The sequence below is a fragment of the Epinephelus lanceolatus genome, chromosome 19, assembly GCF_041903045.1.
Source record: "Epinephelus lanceolatus isolate andai-2023 chromosome 19, ASM4190304v1, whole genome shotgun sequence".
Lineage (NCBI taxonomy): Eukaryota > Metazoa > Chordata > Actinopteri > Perciformes > Serranidae > Epinephelus > Epinephelus lanceolatus.
The window spans coordinates 16,655,629-16,675,173 of NC_135752.1; the positions used below are offsets into that span (position 1 = coordinate 16,655,629).

Below are 19,545 nucleotides of genomic sequence, written 5' to 3' on the forward strand. Positions count from 1 at the left end.
CCTCTCACCTTGATGCTGTGGTGCTCAGGTATACTCAAGGACCTTGTGACATCACAGCTGGGTGGGTGCAGGTGAAAGGAAGCACACCTTAGACCACACCCAGTCACCTCCACCTGTGGTGTTGACAGTAAACAGGATGCATGTCACTCCTTAAACAGAGAAAAAATAACTTAAAATATTTTGAAGTGCAGCCAACAACAGCAATAAAACACTGGGGAAATAAAAGAATATGTCTGTGCATGAAATATATTTTTATTTTTTAAGTGAAGCACATTCAACTCTCACGCATAAGCAACTCCCCGGCCCGTGACGTCACTTAAGGGGCGGGACCGTGTGTTTATATGGTTTATTTGCGCAATACCTCATTTCCTCAGCAGCTGCCATTGCGGGAGACGGAGAGAGACACTGGTGAAGAAGGAGAGAAATAAAGGGGGGGACGGAGTGACAGAGAGGCGGAACGACAGAAAGAAGAAAAGGGTAGCTGCCTCTGGAGGAAATAATTGTGAGGGGGCCTCATAGCGGGAGGAAACGAGCGAGGAGGCAGGCTAGCAGCGGTCCTATGGCTCAGTCGGCTGCTAACGGTGTGGACCAGGATCTGGCCAGCAAGAGGCTGCACTCAAGGTAGGACTCAGGGGGGTTACACCGGTAAACAGAGGAGGGGGGCAGCCCTGTAGTGTGTCCTTGAATGGCTGTCAGGACAAAAGAGAGACAAGAGGGAGCGGCTGGAGGGACAGAAAGGAGGGAGAATAATAGCGGCTGCCAGCTCAGGGCTTTGCTTACTAAGGAGGAGCCAGGCAGGCGGAACTTGACCAGCCAGCTTTCACTGATTTAAAGCTCAAGACCCAGCCACAGCTGAAGCCAGAGCCCGGATCCAAGCCTCATTCCTGGCTCGGGTCAGTGAGCTGCTGTGGCTGGAATGTACAGACTGAGAGGAGCCTCAGAAGATGTGGACGATGGAGGGATATAGCGAGGAGAGTGTGTTGTCCAGGTTGGACACACTGACAGCATACATGGCATGGTTTAGATGTGCCATGTGGGTGAGGAATCACACCATATGTTTAAAGTCAGGAGATCACATGGGTGGAACACAGGTGCACTGTGTTGCCTTGGGTGTAGGGAGGTACATTTGTATACTAGCATGTGTCAAAAGTGTTACTGGTTTAACCTTGTATTTGCATATTTATGTTCCCACTCATTTGCACATGTCTTCTTTCATCTTTTGCCTCACTACTATCTGTATAATTGCTCCATTTGCATGTCATAAATTTTGACTTAAAACTGCCTTTCAATGCCAGTCCCAACTTGAAAGTATCAATAGTTATCTACTATCTTACTCTGTGGTGACTCAGTTTTGACCAAACGTGACTTTGAAAATTGGTTCTATAATTTCATTCATTCATTTCCCGTCCCTGCTTGTCCTATTAGAGGTCACAGCTGGAGAGGCGGGGTACAGGCTGGACAGGTCGCCAGACTGTCAAGGGCTGACACATAGAGACAGACAACCATTCATGCTCACATTCACACCTACGGGCAATTTAGGGTCACCTATTAACCTACATGTGTTTGGACTGTGGGAGGAAGCCGGAGTACCGCTGACACAGGGAGAACATGCAAACTCCACACAGAAGGGCTACACCACACTGGAGGTTCGAACCAGGCGCCCTCTTGCTGTAAGGCACCATTGCTAACCACCATTTTCATCATCAATATTTTTTCAATTAACCGACTTTCGGCTATTTGTCCGAAAATATTGAAAAATACCTGTATTAGGATGAGTTGTTTTATCTTACTAAAAGGCCAGAGGCCATAAATATTCAGTTCACCAATAAAAGAAGTAAATCACCACTTTTGAGAAGCTGAAAGCAAAACACATTTGCCGTTTTTGCTTGAAGTTGCTCAACTGTCAAAGTTGCAGATAATTTTTCTCTCAATCATACCCTCCTGAGACCCGAACTTATGCTTAGTATGCATTCTTAATTTCTCATAGCTGTTTCGGATCAGTAGGCCCTGATAAGTATATAAAAAATAAACATTGCCAACAGTAATTAAGCCCCAGTGTCCTCAAGTGAAATTATAAAAAAGTCCTAATGTCTCAAACGAGATGATCGTAAATTCCTAATGTCTTCATACGAGTACTTCCTAATAAACAGTGTCTTAGCTGGTTATTGTTGCTAAAATTGGTCTAATTAGTTTGTTACTATATCACCTTGCCCACTTTTGTGTCTGGATCGGCTGCAGACTGACCTGGCAGAGATGGCTACCATCTTGTTTTTACATGGGTTAGTGTATTGTGCTCTTACTACCACTAGTTGGCATAAAAAGTGTCCACAAATAAGGACAATAAGTTTAATGGAATGAAGTATAAGGTCAAGTAAACCCAAAATGTGATGTCCTCATATGAGGATACAGGGTCTCAGGAGGATGTTATAGCTTACTAGGGCTGCGAGTGTTATTATTTTCATTACCAATACTTTCTCAATTAACCAACTTTCGCCTATGTCAGAAAATAGTGAAAAATTCCTATAGTCAGATTAATTGCTTAATCTGACTAGTAGTCCAAAGGCCAAAGATATTCAGTTTACTATCTTATATCACCAATAAAAGCAGCAAGACATCACATTTGAGAAGCTGAAAGCAAAACAAAACAAAATTTGCCTTTTTTGCTTGAAGTTGCTCAACTGTCAAAAAAGTTGCAGATAAATTTTCTCTCAATCAGCTAATCCACAGGTTCCCAGACTTTGGTATGTGTACCACGTCCATGTCCATGTCTTCCACGAACTTCCTCCAGTGGTACACGGCGCAATCTCTGAAAAGTTTTTTGAAAAAGTAATTTAACATACAGTGGTGGAAAAAAGTTTTCGGACACCCTTAAAATTTTATACAGTCTCAAATATTATCATAAAATATTTGTGGAAAAATCTTTTTTGTGTTTCAAAAGGTGTGGCTGCATTTGTTGTTGTATTTCTTTGTTTATTGTTTACAAGAAAAACTAACAAAACTAAATTCTTGACAGTTTCAATATGTCAGTTCTCAACATTGTCGGTATCAAAGTCAACAAATAACAGAGAATGTGTTCAAAACTGAACAAAAAATAAATAAACCATCACATCATCAAATTAATATTTAGTAGTCCTGCCATTGGCACGTAGTAGAGCTCTAATCCTGGCTGGCATGTTCCCCACGAGCCTTTCACACTGTTGAGGGGCAATCTTGTCCTATTCTTCTTGAATTACTGCTTTTAATTCTTCTCAATTCTTTGGTTTATGCTTTGAAACAGACCTTTTGATAATCCACCACAGATTTTCAATGGGGCTCATGTCCGGGGATTGAGCTGGCCACTCTAAGACCTGGATACTGTGCTCCTGCAGCCAAGTTCTACTGGCCTTGGATGTGTGGCAAGGGGCATTATCTTGTTGAAACATCCAGTTTTTACCTTGACGGAACAGTGCACTCGAGAAGGGAGCATGTGGGTTTCGAGAATGGTACAGTACTTGGTAGAGTTCAATGTGCCATCACAGACAGTGAGATGACCAACACCAGCAGCACTCATGCATCCCCAAACCATGATACTGCCTCCACCATGCTTGACAGTAGGTACTGTACATGCTGGAGATAATGCTTCGCTTGGCCTTCTGCGTACCCTCACATTAGTAGGAGGAAGATAAAGCTGGAAACTGGACTCATCTGACCACAAAATCTTCTTCCAATTCCTGGCTGTCCAGTTCTTGTGTGCCTGGGCCCAACGACGCCGGGCTAACCTCTGTCTCTCATTGATCAGGGGCTTCTTGATAGCCTTGTAGGACCTTAAGCCATGATCTAAAAGTCGGCCACGTACAGTGCGGGTGGAACACTGGACACCAGTTTGGTTTGACCACTGCTGCTGAAGCTCCTGTGATGTCATTCGGCGGTTTTGCCTGCACATGCGGATCAGGATGCGGTCATTTCTTGCTGAAGAAACCCTTGGATGCCCAGATCTTGGTTTGTCTTCCAAGCTGTTGGTTCGTCTGTATTTCTGCAGAGTGTATCCAACTGCTGAAGGAATGCATCTGCACTTCCTGGCTATCTGGCGGCAGCTGTACCCTTCCTGGCTGAGAATCTTTATCTTCAGGTGTGTTTCCTGCGTTAGGTTCCTTGTTTTAGCCATTTTTGTGTCTGAAGAACTTTCAAATGTGCTGGCTTTATGTAGACACAAAGCTTGGCAACAAAAATTGTGTCTTTTAATAAAAAGAACGACCTTCATCACTGGTACCAAAATGACCCAATACTCAAAATTTCTTATGTATTTTTATGGAACCAATCTATTTTAAGTTTAAATGGCTTTTTTAGGATTTATTTAGTATTTTGGCTGTGAGTGTACTAAAATTGCACTTGAAGACCTAAGAGTGATTCTTAATGCAATATTTCACAAATGCATGGGGTGTCTGAAAACTTTTTTCCACCACTGTATATCAAATTACTAAAACATTTTCAATTAATATACTAAAACTATGAGACACCTGAGATGTAATTTAGTTTGCCCTTTCTCTTTATATTTTTGTTTTGATATCAGCCTGCTACATATTCGCGTCCATGAATGTAGCAAGCGCATACACCCATGATTAGTTATAAGCTAAATTCTGATGGAACAATAGTAAGCTGAGGTAAATAAATAGCTTAAAACACTGCAATCGTGGCTCCAAATATTAGGAATAAAAGTGCGATCAGGAGAAGAATATTTTGAGCAGCCCCTTTGAAACTGAAATGGACAACAGTCAACTGAGCCCCCTCAACTGATGAAAGCTGGCCCTTGTGGTGTATGAGAATTTTGCAGATAAGTTTAACTGCCAGATCTAGTGCTACCCCTTTGTATAGCATGACCGTCAATGACAGCAATAAATAATCTTCTGATTAGGAGTAAACCTGCCTCCTGCATGAACTGTCTGTTGCTAAATAGAGTAGGCCTATGTTATTGTATTTTTGTCAGTCATAATGGTGGTACCTGGAAAGCCTAATATTTTAAGAGGTGGCACGCAATGTAAAAAGTTTAAGTACCACTGAGCATTTTCAACTTACTGATGTTTGGCTCTTCTTATTAGTGTATTTTGGCAGTGACACCAACTAACCCATGACAGTTTATCTTGTTTTTTGTCTTTGTGTCAAGTCATAACTTAGACACCACTGATCACATTGTGGTAAAACTTGTAAGAATGACTCTCCTCTGTTATATATCTTGACATTTTAAAAATTACTAATCACCATAACACTGATTACACTGTATTAGCGTGCCTCCACATCTTGGTTAGTCAGTCACGTAGAGTAAGTCAGATATGCCACCCACGGATTATGCAGAAACTTGATCTATGTAATAATTGCATGGTAACAGTCTCCAAAGGAGTGGTTTAAGGGGAGTGCTGCAAGTCCAATCAAGGTTATGTTGTGTAATTTACTTTGAGCACGCACATTACAGTGACATTACACCCCCCCTTCATTTGAAGCCCAGTGTCTGTGACACAGAGCGGACTGTTGGGAATGTTAATAACTTGAGAGTTGTGAAGTGACATTTGTGAGCTTTGCAAGGTTGTCCATGTCCCTGAGACACACACACACACACACACACACACACACACACACACACACACACACACATACATACACACACAAGAGAAATACACAGAGTGAGTCACAGTGCTGCTGGTCATGATCATATAGCCAGGTCTACCCCGAGTGATTGCTTTCTATTTTACAAACAGATCAAGTCAATACATGACCTTTCTGCAATGAGGGTTGTGGATATGTGTGTGTTTGTGTGCGCTTTTGTCTGTAGCTGATAATGAAACACAGATGAGACACAAAGGGATATTATCTACGGGGTCTTTGTCAACAAACACACCCTGTAAAATGCTTTTGTTTTGTCAGGGCTTTGGTTCCAGACATTGACTCTATTTACTGGATGTTAAAAACAAACACAAGGACACTTTGTTGTTGTTGTTGTTGTTGTTGTTGTTGTTGAAATATCCAATAAAAAGAATTAGGGTGTTTTCACATATCGTCCTTTTTACACAAACCAAACTCAGTCCTTTTAAAGCGCACCAAAAAGTGGACCAACAGAAAAGGTACTCAGTTCTCTTTCTGGTCAACTTCAGCTCTGATGGGGCCTCAGTCCTCTTCCTGTTCACACCACATATAATATATATTGATGTAGTTTCACTTTGACGTGGAACTGCAGTGCGGTTATGAAGCCCCTCACTTTTAGATGAACTTACGTAAAATCAGAAGAAAACCTTAGCGTTTCTGTGCTATAGACTGTTGCTGTTTGATGTATTCTACATTCCACACCTGAAGGTGTGCAGTATCTTCTGTGGTCCAAACTACTTCACCTCCTGCGTCCTTGCAAGCATTACAGGCCGACCTGGTTTTGTCTGATTTTTCAGCATCCCGGTGCAACAGCATGTGATCTAGAGGTAAATACAATGGCAAAGAGCAAAGCGAACCTGGAGCGCTTTGTGTTCACAAGGCACAGGTTTAGTGAACCGCACTGTGGACTTGAAGTGAACCGTCCTTGGACCACCTGGAGAGATGCTCTGGGTTCGGTCCGCTTGAGAGGGGTCTGAGTTCTCTTGGATTGTTCACATATGCGCAAAAAAGGCTTAGTCACCATTTAGAGGGCTGAAAAATACCAAGTGTGAAAACATCCTCAATGTCTATGGATAGAAGCAACTCTGATAGAAGTACTCCAAAGCTCATTTGTCTACTTAGATTACATCAGATAACTGATTCTGTTGAATTACATGGTGATCTGTAGCCTGAAACCTTAGTTAGATTTGCGTCGTTATTTAATCTTTGTCCAGACATAGGGCTGGGCAATGGGGAAAATCAAATATAGCAATGTTTTTTACCAAATACTTTGATATTGATATTGTGACTATAGTGATTGTGACCAAGGGTTGACTATCTGTGCTTTTACAAAATACTTACACAATGAGATGTTTGGTACATCTAAGACAATATCTAGTCTCATATCCCAGTATCGATATATTGTCCATTACTGTCCTGACTGAGAAGATAGACTGTTGTAAATTCTTTTTTACACATTTACATCCAGTCTTCAATAAGCTACAGAACATAATAACTGTCCACTGAAAAAGAGGTGTCCTTGAACAGCACCTCATTGTAAAAGGATAAATGCCTGACACTGGAAATGGACATGTCATCAGGTCCTTGTCATGTTCTTCACAGAAAGCAAAGATTATAGGAATGACTGCCTATAATACAAAATTACATATATTCTTCCCTAAATGTCATGTTATGTTCTCTCAATGTTTTCCAGGGTCATATTTGATGATGCTGCCCTCTTAACATGGCTACAGACAAAACAGGGTTAAGAAAAACTGAATCACGGGGAAAAAAATCAATTTTACAAGAGAATCAGACAAAAGAAGAAAGAGGGAGACGGCTCTGCTCTAACTGAAAGAGACATGTGCTGCAAGAGGAAAAAACATTCCTAGAGAGTTTCTCTTTGGTTTCCCTGACAACTAGCCGTGGCACTCTGTAATTATGGCTGGATTACTACTCCGAGCACAGAGTTTCTTAGCTAAGCCAAGAATAATGGGGACAGTAATGTAGAACCCTGAATTTAGAATAAGGATCCATGAATAAAGGAAGAGCTCCAAGAAGAAAACGGGAAATAAAATTTTCCTTATTTTTTATTAAGAAATAAATTTCACTGAAACTACATGATCAGAATGAAAGAATGCAGTGCTATTTATTGTAAGTGATATACCTTTTATAGATTTTTGGGACTATGGGATTTCAGTTCATATAGAATTTAATGGAGGAGGTGGTGTACAGTATGCAGCAGGTGTATATTGCAGCGTTTGTTTAGGTTGTAAATGGACCTGCACTTGTATAGTGTCTTTTCAGTCTTCCGACAACTCAAAGCGCTTTTCACACTACGAGTCACATTCACCCATTCACACACACATTCATACAATGGTGGCCAAGGCTACCATACAAGGTGCCACCTGCTACTCAGTTTTTAACTCACTCACACACTGATGGAACAGCCATTGGGAGCAATTTGGGGTTCAGTGTCTTGCTCAAGGATGCTTGGACATGCAGTCCAGAGGAGCTGGGGATTGAACTGATGATTTTCCGATTAGTGGACAACCTAATGAGGAAGAAGAAGAAAAGGCAGTCCAAGGCACTCTGGCAATTAAAAAGCTTTATTAAACAGGCTAGTTCATGTAGAACAGATAAAAATTGCCAACATGTTTCGGCCTGAGTCGGCCTGAGTCAGGGCAAATAGGATAGGAAATAGGATCCTTTTTGCCCTGATGAAGGCTGAACTAGCCTGTTTAATAATAAAATTCCATGTGTTTCGTGTTTATCATTTAATGTAATTATTAAGTAATGTCCAGTCTCAGCCCATGTTTTCTCCTTGTACGAAGGATAACATTCAATTATTAGGGATGCACAATAAGTTCGGCACGTCATTGGTATCGGCTGATATTGGCTTTAAAATGAAATATCGTAATCGTCCAACATGCTGATTGGTATTGGTCAAATAAGTTGTTGCATACCGGCATATCAGATATTGGCAAAAAAAATATCCAGTTTCATGCATCCCACTGATTATAAATTCCATTGTGGAGGATGGCAAAAAGTTCAAATATTTTAACTTTGAATGGCAATGCTGTCTACCATTACAGTTGCTGATATTCTGCCCGCTTTACCTAATTTTACCGACCCGCTCTCATACACCAGAATTAGAAGAATCATATTTGTCATCTGCCATCTTCTTGAATACATGTGAATGCAGCATAACACTTCACAACTTAAAGATAGTAAGTTTACAATGATGTAAAACATTGCAGGGCCGCAACTAACAATAATTCTAACGACTGATTAATCGGCCACTTATGTTCTCCATTAATCGATTTATGTTTTTTCTGCTAAATGTCAGAAAATAGGGAAACACCTGTTAAAATTTACCACAACCCAAGGTGATATGTTGTAACAGCTTGTTCAACCTACAGTCAAAAACCCAGATATTCAGTTTACTATATGACAAAGACAGTCGTGCTGTTTTCCAACAACAGAACATGTCATAGGTCAGCTTACATACAAAACTCACTTTTACCTTCCCAACTTTCTCCCTGAAACCTGTCTAGTATGTTACATGCACTCTGTGCTGCCATGGTAATGACACTGGGAGACTGTCTCTTAGACCACAGGCAGGCTATTATGGGATGAGTGTCTCCCAAACAGACCAATTAGAGTGGTAATCAGAGGAGGGAATAGCAGACTGTACTGCACAGATCCATTCTTACTCCAACCGCAAAGATGACAAGAATGAAAGTCACATTGTCAAAATCCTCTCATGGAGAATAATCCCTTCTTTTTGTCTTGTTGTCGGGTTGTTTTGTCTTTCTTTACATGGCTAGAAATACCCTTCTCTCAGCCATGGTCTGTGTTCTTTTATCCGTCTTTCTGTCTGCCAGTTAGCCCTCGAGCTAGCTCTCACGCAGCACTTTTAGTTTACTGACTTTGATCAGCACGAGTGATGATATATTGGCCTCTAACTTTACAACAGCACAGCTTCAGTTTTTTAACCATGTTGCCAGACACTCTTAAGGCTGCACCCTTTTTTCCACAGTCTGTTTTACAATTCAGGGTTTTACAATTTGGCTGTAGTTTACAAAGGCCCATCCATCTGCTGCTGGAGTCAGTGTCCTCATGTCTTTCTCCTTATCTTTATCTTTCCTCTAACAGCACCTTAGTAATTACCTGCTTCAACTTTACTCTCTTCTTATCACTGCCATGCTTCTATGAGCACTGATGTGCTTGCGAAGCCCCCTGATTGAAGAGATGCTAGGTTTCTATCATCCCTCTTTGATATCTTGTTGTCTGATTGAAGTGGTTCAGCCTCCTCTACCTCCTGTACTCCTTCTGTCAGGCTTCATGCCAATCATGAAAATTCTTCTCATGGCTATTTGCTTATATCTGCCTGTTTTCGTCAGACAAAGCTTATTGTGTGAGAAGCAAAGGCCTCTAGTGCTGCCCGTGAGCCTCCTGAGGACATGCACAAGCCCTGTGTGCAGTGCCAGAAACAGTTAACCTTATTTTTCACGGAAACACGGAGGCAAAACAGAACGCAGCCAGCTTCCGTTTTTTTGTGCGACACTTCCTGTCCAGCACTCTTACCACTGTGTAAATGGGAATCGCCATGTTGTTTACCTTGCTGAGTTTAGCTATATATATATATATATATATATATATATATATATATATATATATATATATATAATGTGTATATATCACATTTTTCACGTCACTATATCACCGTTTAGACTAATCTGATGTTTGTAAAGTCTGTAAACACAATGACTGAACAAACATTAGTATTTTCTCTGTGTGTAATTAATAACATGGTTATCGTAGATTAGCTGGGCTAACCGTTAGCTGTTAGCCGTTAGCCGTGTCTGTAATAACTCACTAAACTCACAAAGTGGCCCGTGAAAAAAATATTTTCTCCAGCGGATGTCTTAGTTACAACATGATTGAGCTAACTGGAGTAGTTTCATGTCGTATCCGGCAACGGGAGGCTTTTAACGGATGACGATCCTGATGTTAGCTTTGCTGCTAGTGTTAACGTTAGCTGTCCCTGTCAGCTGCAGCCACTGATGCTTTCTAGACATCGTGATTTCCCAAAACTGAATAAATACCACACATAGCAACACAAAACTGCTTTGCTAGCTCAATCATGTTGTAACGGCTGGATGGTTGATGTGTACATGCTGATTCAGGTGCTATCAGAACCGATCCGCGCATCACTACGGCTTAATAATCAATTCAGTCATTTAAAACAACACATCCTGTGTTAGGAGTGTATGTCGCTGACAGAAAGAAAGAAAGAAAAGGGAAAAAAAGATAGAAAAGCAGTGTACACCTCACATATTTATTTCTCACAGTTGAGCACTCGTTTGGCTGGCATGCAGAAGCACCGTCTGTGTGTCGAGGGTGCGAGCCGCAGCTTCAGCTGCTCGGGTAGAGAGGCTGTGTAGCCCGGTGTGTTTTTTCGCTGATTCGGTTCTGCAGGTTCTCTGCTGGTACACTGGAGACGGGGATCAAGCAGTTTGTCTCACTCGGGATAGATTGTGCTTTTTTGGTTCATAGTTTATGATTGACGTGCGATTTATTCGCGTTTAGAGGGAATAAATTTCCGTTATAACGGAAACGTGGGCACAGTTATCTAACGTTATACAAAATACAGACTAACTAACTAACTAACTAACTGATTGACTAACATAAACAACTGAAAATTTAAAAAAAATTAGCTTGCACCGTTAGCTCCGGGAAGGGAAAGCATGAGGGAAAGCGGCTGACCGGAAGTCACACACAAAAAACGGAAGTTGATCACTATTTACTTCTGTGTTTGAAAATAAGGTGGATATCACTGGGGCAAGTTGAAGGGCCAGGGTCTGATTGGTTAACTACATTTGGTGTCTTGTACATAATGGATATGACTGCTCACTACTAAACATTCCCTCTGGGGTCTTTTGTAACTGCATTGACCTTGTACCCCTCATCCCTCTGGCTACTGCTATTAGTGTCTACACCTCTTTCTTGTTTGCACTGAAGAGAAGCCTTGGCTCAGTCTACAACTGTGAAGGCTCTCCTTTAATGACTTGTTCAGATCTGGTAACTGTAAGTATCAACATATCTGGCCTTTTGTCCCACTAAAGGATTCCAGAGGTGGATGGTTTTCCCCACTGTTGTAGAAGTAGTTGTTGCTATTTTAAGTCTGCTGTATTTAATGCCAAGGATATGATCTTGCTCATTTTAAAAGACTAGTAGTAACCAGTTTCATCCAGTTTCCAGAGTGATGACTTTGCTCTGTCATTGCCAGCCCCTCTTGATGATGTTTAGACCACTTTTACCCAAGGGCTTAGACATGTTGCTTCAACAACAGCAAGATTCATTTGTTATAATGTATGAGCAAGAAAGACTGGTTGGTCACCCTTTTAACGGGGAGGCTTCCTAAGGTTTCTACCATTTTTTTTTTTCCTCCGTTGAAGTTTTTTTCTGGGAAGTTTTCCTCCTCCGCTGTGAGGGTCCAAGGACAGAGGGATGTCATATGCTGTAAAGATCTCTGAGGCAAATTGTGATTTGTGATATTGGGCTTTATGAATACAATTGAATTGAATTGAATTGAACGGTTCAGGTGGCCTATCTTGCTCACATGTCATCCCTCAGTTGCTCTAGTAGTAGTTTCATCTTTTTTCAATGTTTGTTTCTGTTAGATTGTCTCACAAAGCCTTACTGTCTAAACCAGACTAAGGATCTAATACCATTAAAGATTGAAAAAATTATAGGTTTTAGCTATGTGACAAAATATTTCATAAGATGATTGCCTAGCATTATAAATTTTGCCATACCGTTTATGTCTATATCGATCCCTGTAATATCTCTGGCTGTAGCAGGCCATTGTAGGCTTTGTTTGCGACTCAATGGCCACGACAGCTTTATGGCAATTTAGAATTTTTAAATGTTTTTTGCATCAATGTATGGAAGTTCAGACATTAGCTAAATTCCTGGGGTAAACCAATAACAGACATTTTTTTTCTGGTTATGTCAATTATCAGCAGTTTATCAACTAATTTCTCTCGAAAATGATATACATATCAATATTGAGATACCACAATGTAAAATCACATGTACTGTGGTAGAGTTTCTGTTTTTCCTCCCACTGTTAGAGAGTGATGTAAGCAACAATGAAAAAAATACAACAGACCATCTGGATTACTTTGCCATGGTGAGTTCCACCCAAGGTCAAGTGATCTTTTAGATCAAAGAGGATATGCGTTTCTGAGTTACGATCTCAGCCTGCGGTATCAGCATCTGTCTGGGAGAGGTGAGCACATATGCCTTTCCACAAAGGACATTATAATGTGTCACAGTAACAAAGGCACAGGTGTAAATGATACAATTGTTGGTGGCTGAATTTCATGTAGCTGCTTTGGTTTCAGGGTCCTGGTATTGTGCATCCCGGCTCACTGTCATGGCTTACTGGGGCACTTGAATAGAGGAAGAATAAAGGCTGGTGATTGTATAGATCTAATTTGCTCCCAGGTTGAAGATGTGTGTGAGGCATCCACTTTCTAGCATTCATATTTGAAGTGTTGTCAGCTGTAATGACTGCAATTTTGTGTTGAATACTGTTCCTCTGGTAGTCCATCACAAGCTCACCGGTACTGTTAGGTGATTGTTGTTGCATAGTGAAGCGATGTATCAGTCCTCTGAACTCCTATTTAAAAAAAAAAAAAAAAAAAAAGTCTCAAAGTAAAGACAGCATGTTTTTCACTGGAAGTTATTCTCAGCAATCATACATGTCAGTATTAGGGGTGTAGGATATACCCGTTTCATGTTATACTGTGATATAAAAGTTGTCGATTATCATACCATGTACATTTGCTCATCTATGATATTGAAAAAAAAAATGCAACTGGATGTTGAATCTCACCTTTACTCTAGTTATTTTCAAAGGGGAGACTTTTTACATGTACTTCCATTAACAAAATGGTTTCAGGTTTCACTTATCCTAATAAAACATTTGTTCAACCAACAATAACGCTTCTGCTTTCATTCTGTTGAGAGTCATTCTGACTGATGATAATATAATTCTGCAATTGCATGATACCATGGAACTGCGATATTTTCTGAGACCTTTATCGTACCATGAAAATTTCATACTGTTGCAACTCTAGTCAATGTAGTACAATGATATATTAGGGCCATGGTAAGTAAAAAAGAAAAACAAAATGAAAACGGAACCAGGGGAGGGGGGTAATGTTCAGAGAAAAACTTAAGAGAACTGGGAATTTCTGAGATTAAAGTCATACATTTACAAGAAAAAAATGAAGAAAAACCAAGAAAAACCTTGAATATTCTGTGAGATAAACTGCCAGAAAGTCAGGTGAGGGAATATAAAGAGCGACAAAGTCCGAATAAGGTGAGAGTCTTGGTGGCTAAATAGGTCAAGGAAAGGACTTTCACCCATGAGATTGGGGTTTGTGTCCAGTTTGAGACAATGGATTATTATTTTTAGATTTAGTTGACTTATTTTCAGTTTTTAGGATGTATAAAGCTGCTAAATGCACAAAGTGTACATAAACTAAAGGAGAAAAGCAGAATAGGGTTGTTGATGTTAATGTCAGATTTCTAGGACATCCAGGAATGACATCTAGCTGATGGCCAGGTAATGTCTTAGAAGTCGGTACAACTTTTATTTTGGAACTAATTTTAAATCATTACGTCTTGATGGATGTCTCAGTGTTTGCTAAGATTCCCTGTGGTGTGATGAGGTTGATCCAGCCTTGCAAATTGGAGAAATATGGTTCCTTGACCAAAAAACAAAACAAAACAAAAACCCCCCACTATTTTCAAGTTTTTTTTGCAAATGTATAGCTTAATATTTTCAAAACATTTCTGAGTTTTATCCTCATAAATATATGACTTTAGTCTTGGATGTTCTGAGTTTTCTTTCTTTTTATTTATTTTTTTTAACCTTCAATAGATAACTTCCATTTTGCCCAAAAATGCACTTAAAGCTTTTTTATTGTATGACTGGACAGATGTGGATGTGAACTACAACTACTGGTTGGCGAAGGCATACAACCACAGGGCCATAATTCTAGTTTTCACACACACCGTATGTTGTTAGTGTATCTAAATTTTGATGTTTGATATTGCTATGCCATGTAAGGCCCATAGATTTTTTTTTTTTCCTGGCAGGCATTAACATGTCAGGAAACACACAGGTGTAGTTAATAAAATGACTCGTGGCTAAAGATATGGAGGTATTCCAGCGGAAGGACCTGGGTATTGTGCATGCTCTCATGGCTTACTCTCATCCCTAAATGGAACAGAGCCATTGTTAATGTTATTAGTTACTCTGGTAAGCCTGTATGGGGTTTCCGTGGCCTTACTGTGTCAACACGGGAGGCGTAGCGTGAATGGCCCATTCGCAAAGCAGCAGCTTCAGTGCTCCATGGTTGTGTGCACAGGATGCGTTCAGGCACAGGATTGAGTGTAGGTCAGCTGTGTTTTGGCACCGTACAAGTTCACATCAGGTCATGCTCACTTGCGTTTGGCGTGGGTGAGTTACCAAGCAGTTTACTCAGTGAAGATTCTGCATGCAATATTAAACCTTAAATTGGATTTTTTTTATGATATGGAAATGATTTTTTTTTTTTGCTACATTACTTGTAGGAGGAATTAAAATCAAAATACATTTGAGGATTTTTAGCAAGGAAACCTAAAAAATGAACATTATTCATAATGAAAGTAACTGAAAATGTAAGCACTCACAGTCTTGATATTTATAGGTCCCTTACCTTGTCTTTACGCACAGTCTTATTTGTCTTGCCTGGTGACCTAATAATGTTTCTGCCTGTGTCAGCAGATAGTTGGATTAGTCTCGACCAATCAGTGCACAGTGTGGTCTCTACCAAGGAGGTGCAGGTCACTGGATTAGCAATTGTCTTCTCTTTCATCCTTCCTCTTTATCTCTCACTGAGGCAGTGGTCAAGCTTAGACGTATTGCACCCACTTTCTCGTCACTGACTGCACCCCTGCTCTCACCCAAATTGTTCTTAGATTGAACACTCCCTCTTTTACAGCGTGGCTTGTAATGGCCTGGCAGGAGCCATGGATCTTGCTGTCACAGCTAAGGACAGGTTGAAGAGGATGATAAGAGAGGACACATTTCTGTTGGAAAGTAAGAACTGAATGACCAAACAGCTGTGGAGAACTCAACTTCTTGATTAACTTCATTTGGACTAGTGAAACATGCCCCGTTGTAGACTTTTATATCAGCATGTTTTTGCTAATAAATACAACAGTAAATGAAACTGCTCTTTTGTGGATTTTTCTACAATCCCCTCCTGACTGGTTCAGCTATGGGAGCAAAGAGTTCATCGCTGAATTTTTGGAGCGTTCTCGAGGACTTGAGAAGCAGATGTGATTCTTGGCTGGTCTGGGGCTGTGTGTAGAAATTACAGTTGGATTGTGTCCAGCTTTGCTGCAACATTGCTGACATTTTCATTCCTACGGACAATATGGACTTTGTAACAGAGGAACTATTAGCTGGAAATTCCATCTCAATGATCCATATCAGCACTGCATTATCAGTGATGGCTGTACTGGTTGAATGAACTGCAATATCTACATAAAGAGTTGCTCATTTCTGAATTTTTTGACATAGCTTGCCCTTGTTAACCCTTGCCCTCATGGCTTCTGAGCCTTGCCCTCTGTCTGGAGCAGAGAAAGCTGTGTGTAGACTGGTCCACTGTGGACCCCGACCCCAGGCTATGCTAAGGCCGCTACACTTGGAGCTGCAGGTGTATGTGAACAAAACACGAACCAAGCAAAAACACAGGTACTGCTTGAGCAATGAAAACGTCCAATTCTGTGGTGATTTTTGTTGCTTTACATGGAAGGTCGTGCAAACCCAATGACCTTGATGAGGACACTTACTCCAGATTGGGAGAAGTTGAGAAAATTTGACTAGAAAATCACACTGTCAATGAAATGACTGTTAATTAGCTGTTAAAATAAATCCCTTTGGCATTGAATAATGTCTACCATTGCGATTACAGTTATGTTTTTTGGTAGAGCCAGGTGATATGGAGAAAATCCAGTATCACAATATTTTTTTACCAAATACCTTGATATTGATATTGCAACAGTTTTGTAGGGCTGACTATTGGTGCTTTCACAAAATATTTAGACATTGAGATTTTTAATAAATAATCATCAGTAATGTGGATATAATGACAAAGCGGGTAAAGGCAAAAAATAAAAGCTATAACAGTCTAATTTCAAATTAAATCACTTTACAGTAACACAGTGTTTTAAACCAGGAAAAGACCACACTTACGATTAAGAACTAAAGACGATATCTAGCCTCATCGTGATATCGATATGATTTTGATATATTGCTCAGACTATGTAACAAGATACAAAAGGGCTTGTGTTGAGTGAATTGGGATTAACTAAATTTTAAATGATGAATGTTACTAGGAATCAAAATAGAATTTTAAGTGCCAGTGAAATGAAACATTTCTGTGTCCCTAGCATAATCATGTCTGGTGTGCATTGTAGCGAGGGAATATAAAGAAAATGGGAACAGATGGATGAAATAAAATGATGTTAAAAAAATAAGATGGGGCCCAGTGCAAATAGAAAATACAGAACAGAATGATAAACTTTATGGAAGAGGACTGTAAAGAAGTGGAGGACGTAAAGTGTTTCTTCAGTGCACCCATGAAACAAATGCACTTTTTGACTTTTTCACTGAACCTGTGGGTGAAACTACATATGGTCTCTTTGCCATACTTTTGAATGGTGACATTTGTAAAACAGATTAGATTGGAGGATAATCCTTGCTTAACTCTACATTCTAGTACCTTATCTGGAATTTAGAGCTGCAACCAAATCTGCTGGTCTTTAGTTTATCCTGGATTATACAATGAATCTGGGGTGTGTACTTTCTGAATACGACTCACTGGCGAGGCCGAGTCGTGCATGTTGTGACTGAGTGCTGTGTGTGTGAATGGGTTTAAGGACCCAGTAGTAGTACAATCTCTTGTCTTATGACCACACAAAAAACACTTTTGGCTTGATACATCAATATCTTGTCTATTGAAATTCTTCTTCTTGAGTTTATTTTGACCAAGCATCTAAGAAAATAGTACCCATACACAGTATACTTGCTTAATGCATTATTAAAATAGGCTCCATCAACTACTTGACAATGATGAAATGTCCCCTGAACAACAGGGAAGTTGTCAATAGACAAAAAGTTGACATTTCTTTTACATTCCCTGAGTCAGCATCATTGATCCGGCAGTTGCCATGGTAACGTAGGCATTGTAGAGGTGGTGGAAAGACTCCTCCTGACTTAGCTTTTGATTTCTGGAAAATAGCGCTTCAGTTATATTTCACTTCAGCTATGTAGGGAAGCAGAGATACACTTGGATTGTCACTTGTTGACACAGGAATGACCAACATTAGGCTGTTCTGTTGATTTTTCTCCAGTGTTCACATGGACTATGAACAATATCAGTTAATAAATTACTCTTATTCTTTAGCAAACACATTGATATTGTCCACCCATTAGATAACTGTACGTCTTTTATGAATCAGACTCCAAAAAAGAAGCTGATATGAGCAGTAACGAGCAGAAAGCAAAGTGCAACACCTTTTCAAGGTGCTCTTTCACTGAGACTTTAAATCAGTTGCTAAGGCAACAGTCCACAGATATAGCAACAGACCTTGTTGTCATGGTGATACTGGCAATTTGTTCCTCGCTCTGTGAAGATATTGCACTGCCGCTATAATAAGTGTCCATATTACTGTACATTGTTCTATCTCTGATGGTGCTCATAGGCTAACACTGTTCTTTGTCTTTCCCTGTGTGCATGTGCAAACCTGTGCGTGCACTATTTAGAATGGAGGCCTCCTGCTTGGAGTTGGCCTTGGAAGGAGAGCGGCTTTGCAAGGCTGGAGACTTCAAAGGCGGAACAGCGTTTTTTGAGGCAGCCGTGCAGGTCGGCACAGAAGACCTGAAGACCCTCAGTGCCATCTACAGCCAGCTGGGCAATGCCTACTTCTACCTCAAAGAGTATGGCAAAGCCCTGGAATATCACAAACATGACCTTACTTTGGCCAGGTAAGAATCGTACCTTTTGATAGCTGCTACCTGCTGCATAGTAAAAGTTGGTGTCAGGCTGCCATTGGGGGCTGTACACATGCCGCATCTTTAACCACCTGGAAAACACGAGGTCAGGCACTGGGCGCAAATTTTGGGCTTTTTTTGAGCCAGCTTTCAAGAGAGCGGTGGTAGGTTGCGTCTGAGGTCACTAAGCAACCCTAACAAGTACTCTATTGTAGCCTATTTACCTGAAATCCAGAGTGCAGAGCTGATCTTCCAGGCACTGTTTGTGTGTAGGCCTATTGTGTGTGGGACAGATGAAAAGCTCTGGCAGCCCTGCACCAAAATGATCAACTTTTCCATATTTACCACAGACTGATATTTATAAAAGAAGGGAAAGATATCTGTTGACTGTGATTGGTTGTTCCTCCTCACATGACATGCTGGGTGCACTGCTGTGTTCCAAAAGTTGAACTCGGTTTACCTCGGGATGCATGCCTGCTGACCATCCTTATTGAAAACAATAAATTTGAGCGTACAAGAAACGTGGCATGTGTACGGCCCCTTACTTGTTTTAAGCTGTATTATGAGAATAGGTACTGGAACAAACTTTCTTTTACTATAGGAGAAAAGTCAGTTATGCAATTTACTAACCACTGTGTTCATTTCAATTTGAGAGAGGTATTTTCAGATTTTATCCAGTCAGATTTTAGATGGTGGGAAATTTTCCTGGACTTAACCTGAAATTTGTCTGTAAGTGATCAACAGAAACCATCTGTATATTACTTTTCAAATCAAACGACTTCCCCAGCTTTGGCAAAAAGCTTATATATATTATTTATATTTATCCC

The 19,545-nt window shown here is 40.4% G+C and overlaps 1 protein-coding gene across 2 annotated transcripts in view; it reads left to right on the top strand.

Annotated features, from left to right (window-relative positions):
* The first annotated feature begins 385 nt into the window (after nt 1–385).
* The window catches only part of gpsm1b (G protein signaling modulator 1b), a 41,225-nt gene continuing 22,065 nt past the window's right edge, over nt 386–19,545 (top strand). The window contains exons 1-2 of one of the 2 annotated variants that reach the window (XM_033647431.2): nt 386–621; nt 18,491–18,712. In XM_033647431.2, the coding sequence (XP_033503322.1) occupies nt 560–621; nt 18,491–18,712 (284 nt within the window). In that variant the 5' untranslated portion in view covers nt 386–559. The remainder of the gene's footprint in view (nt 622–18,490; nt 18,713–19,545) is intronic. The other variant, XM_078161826.1, reaches the window with a different exon arrangement.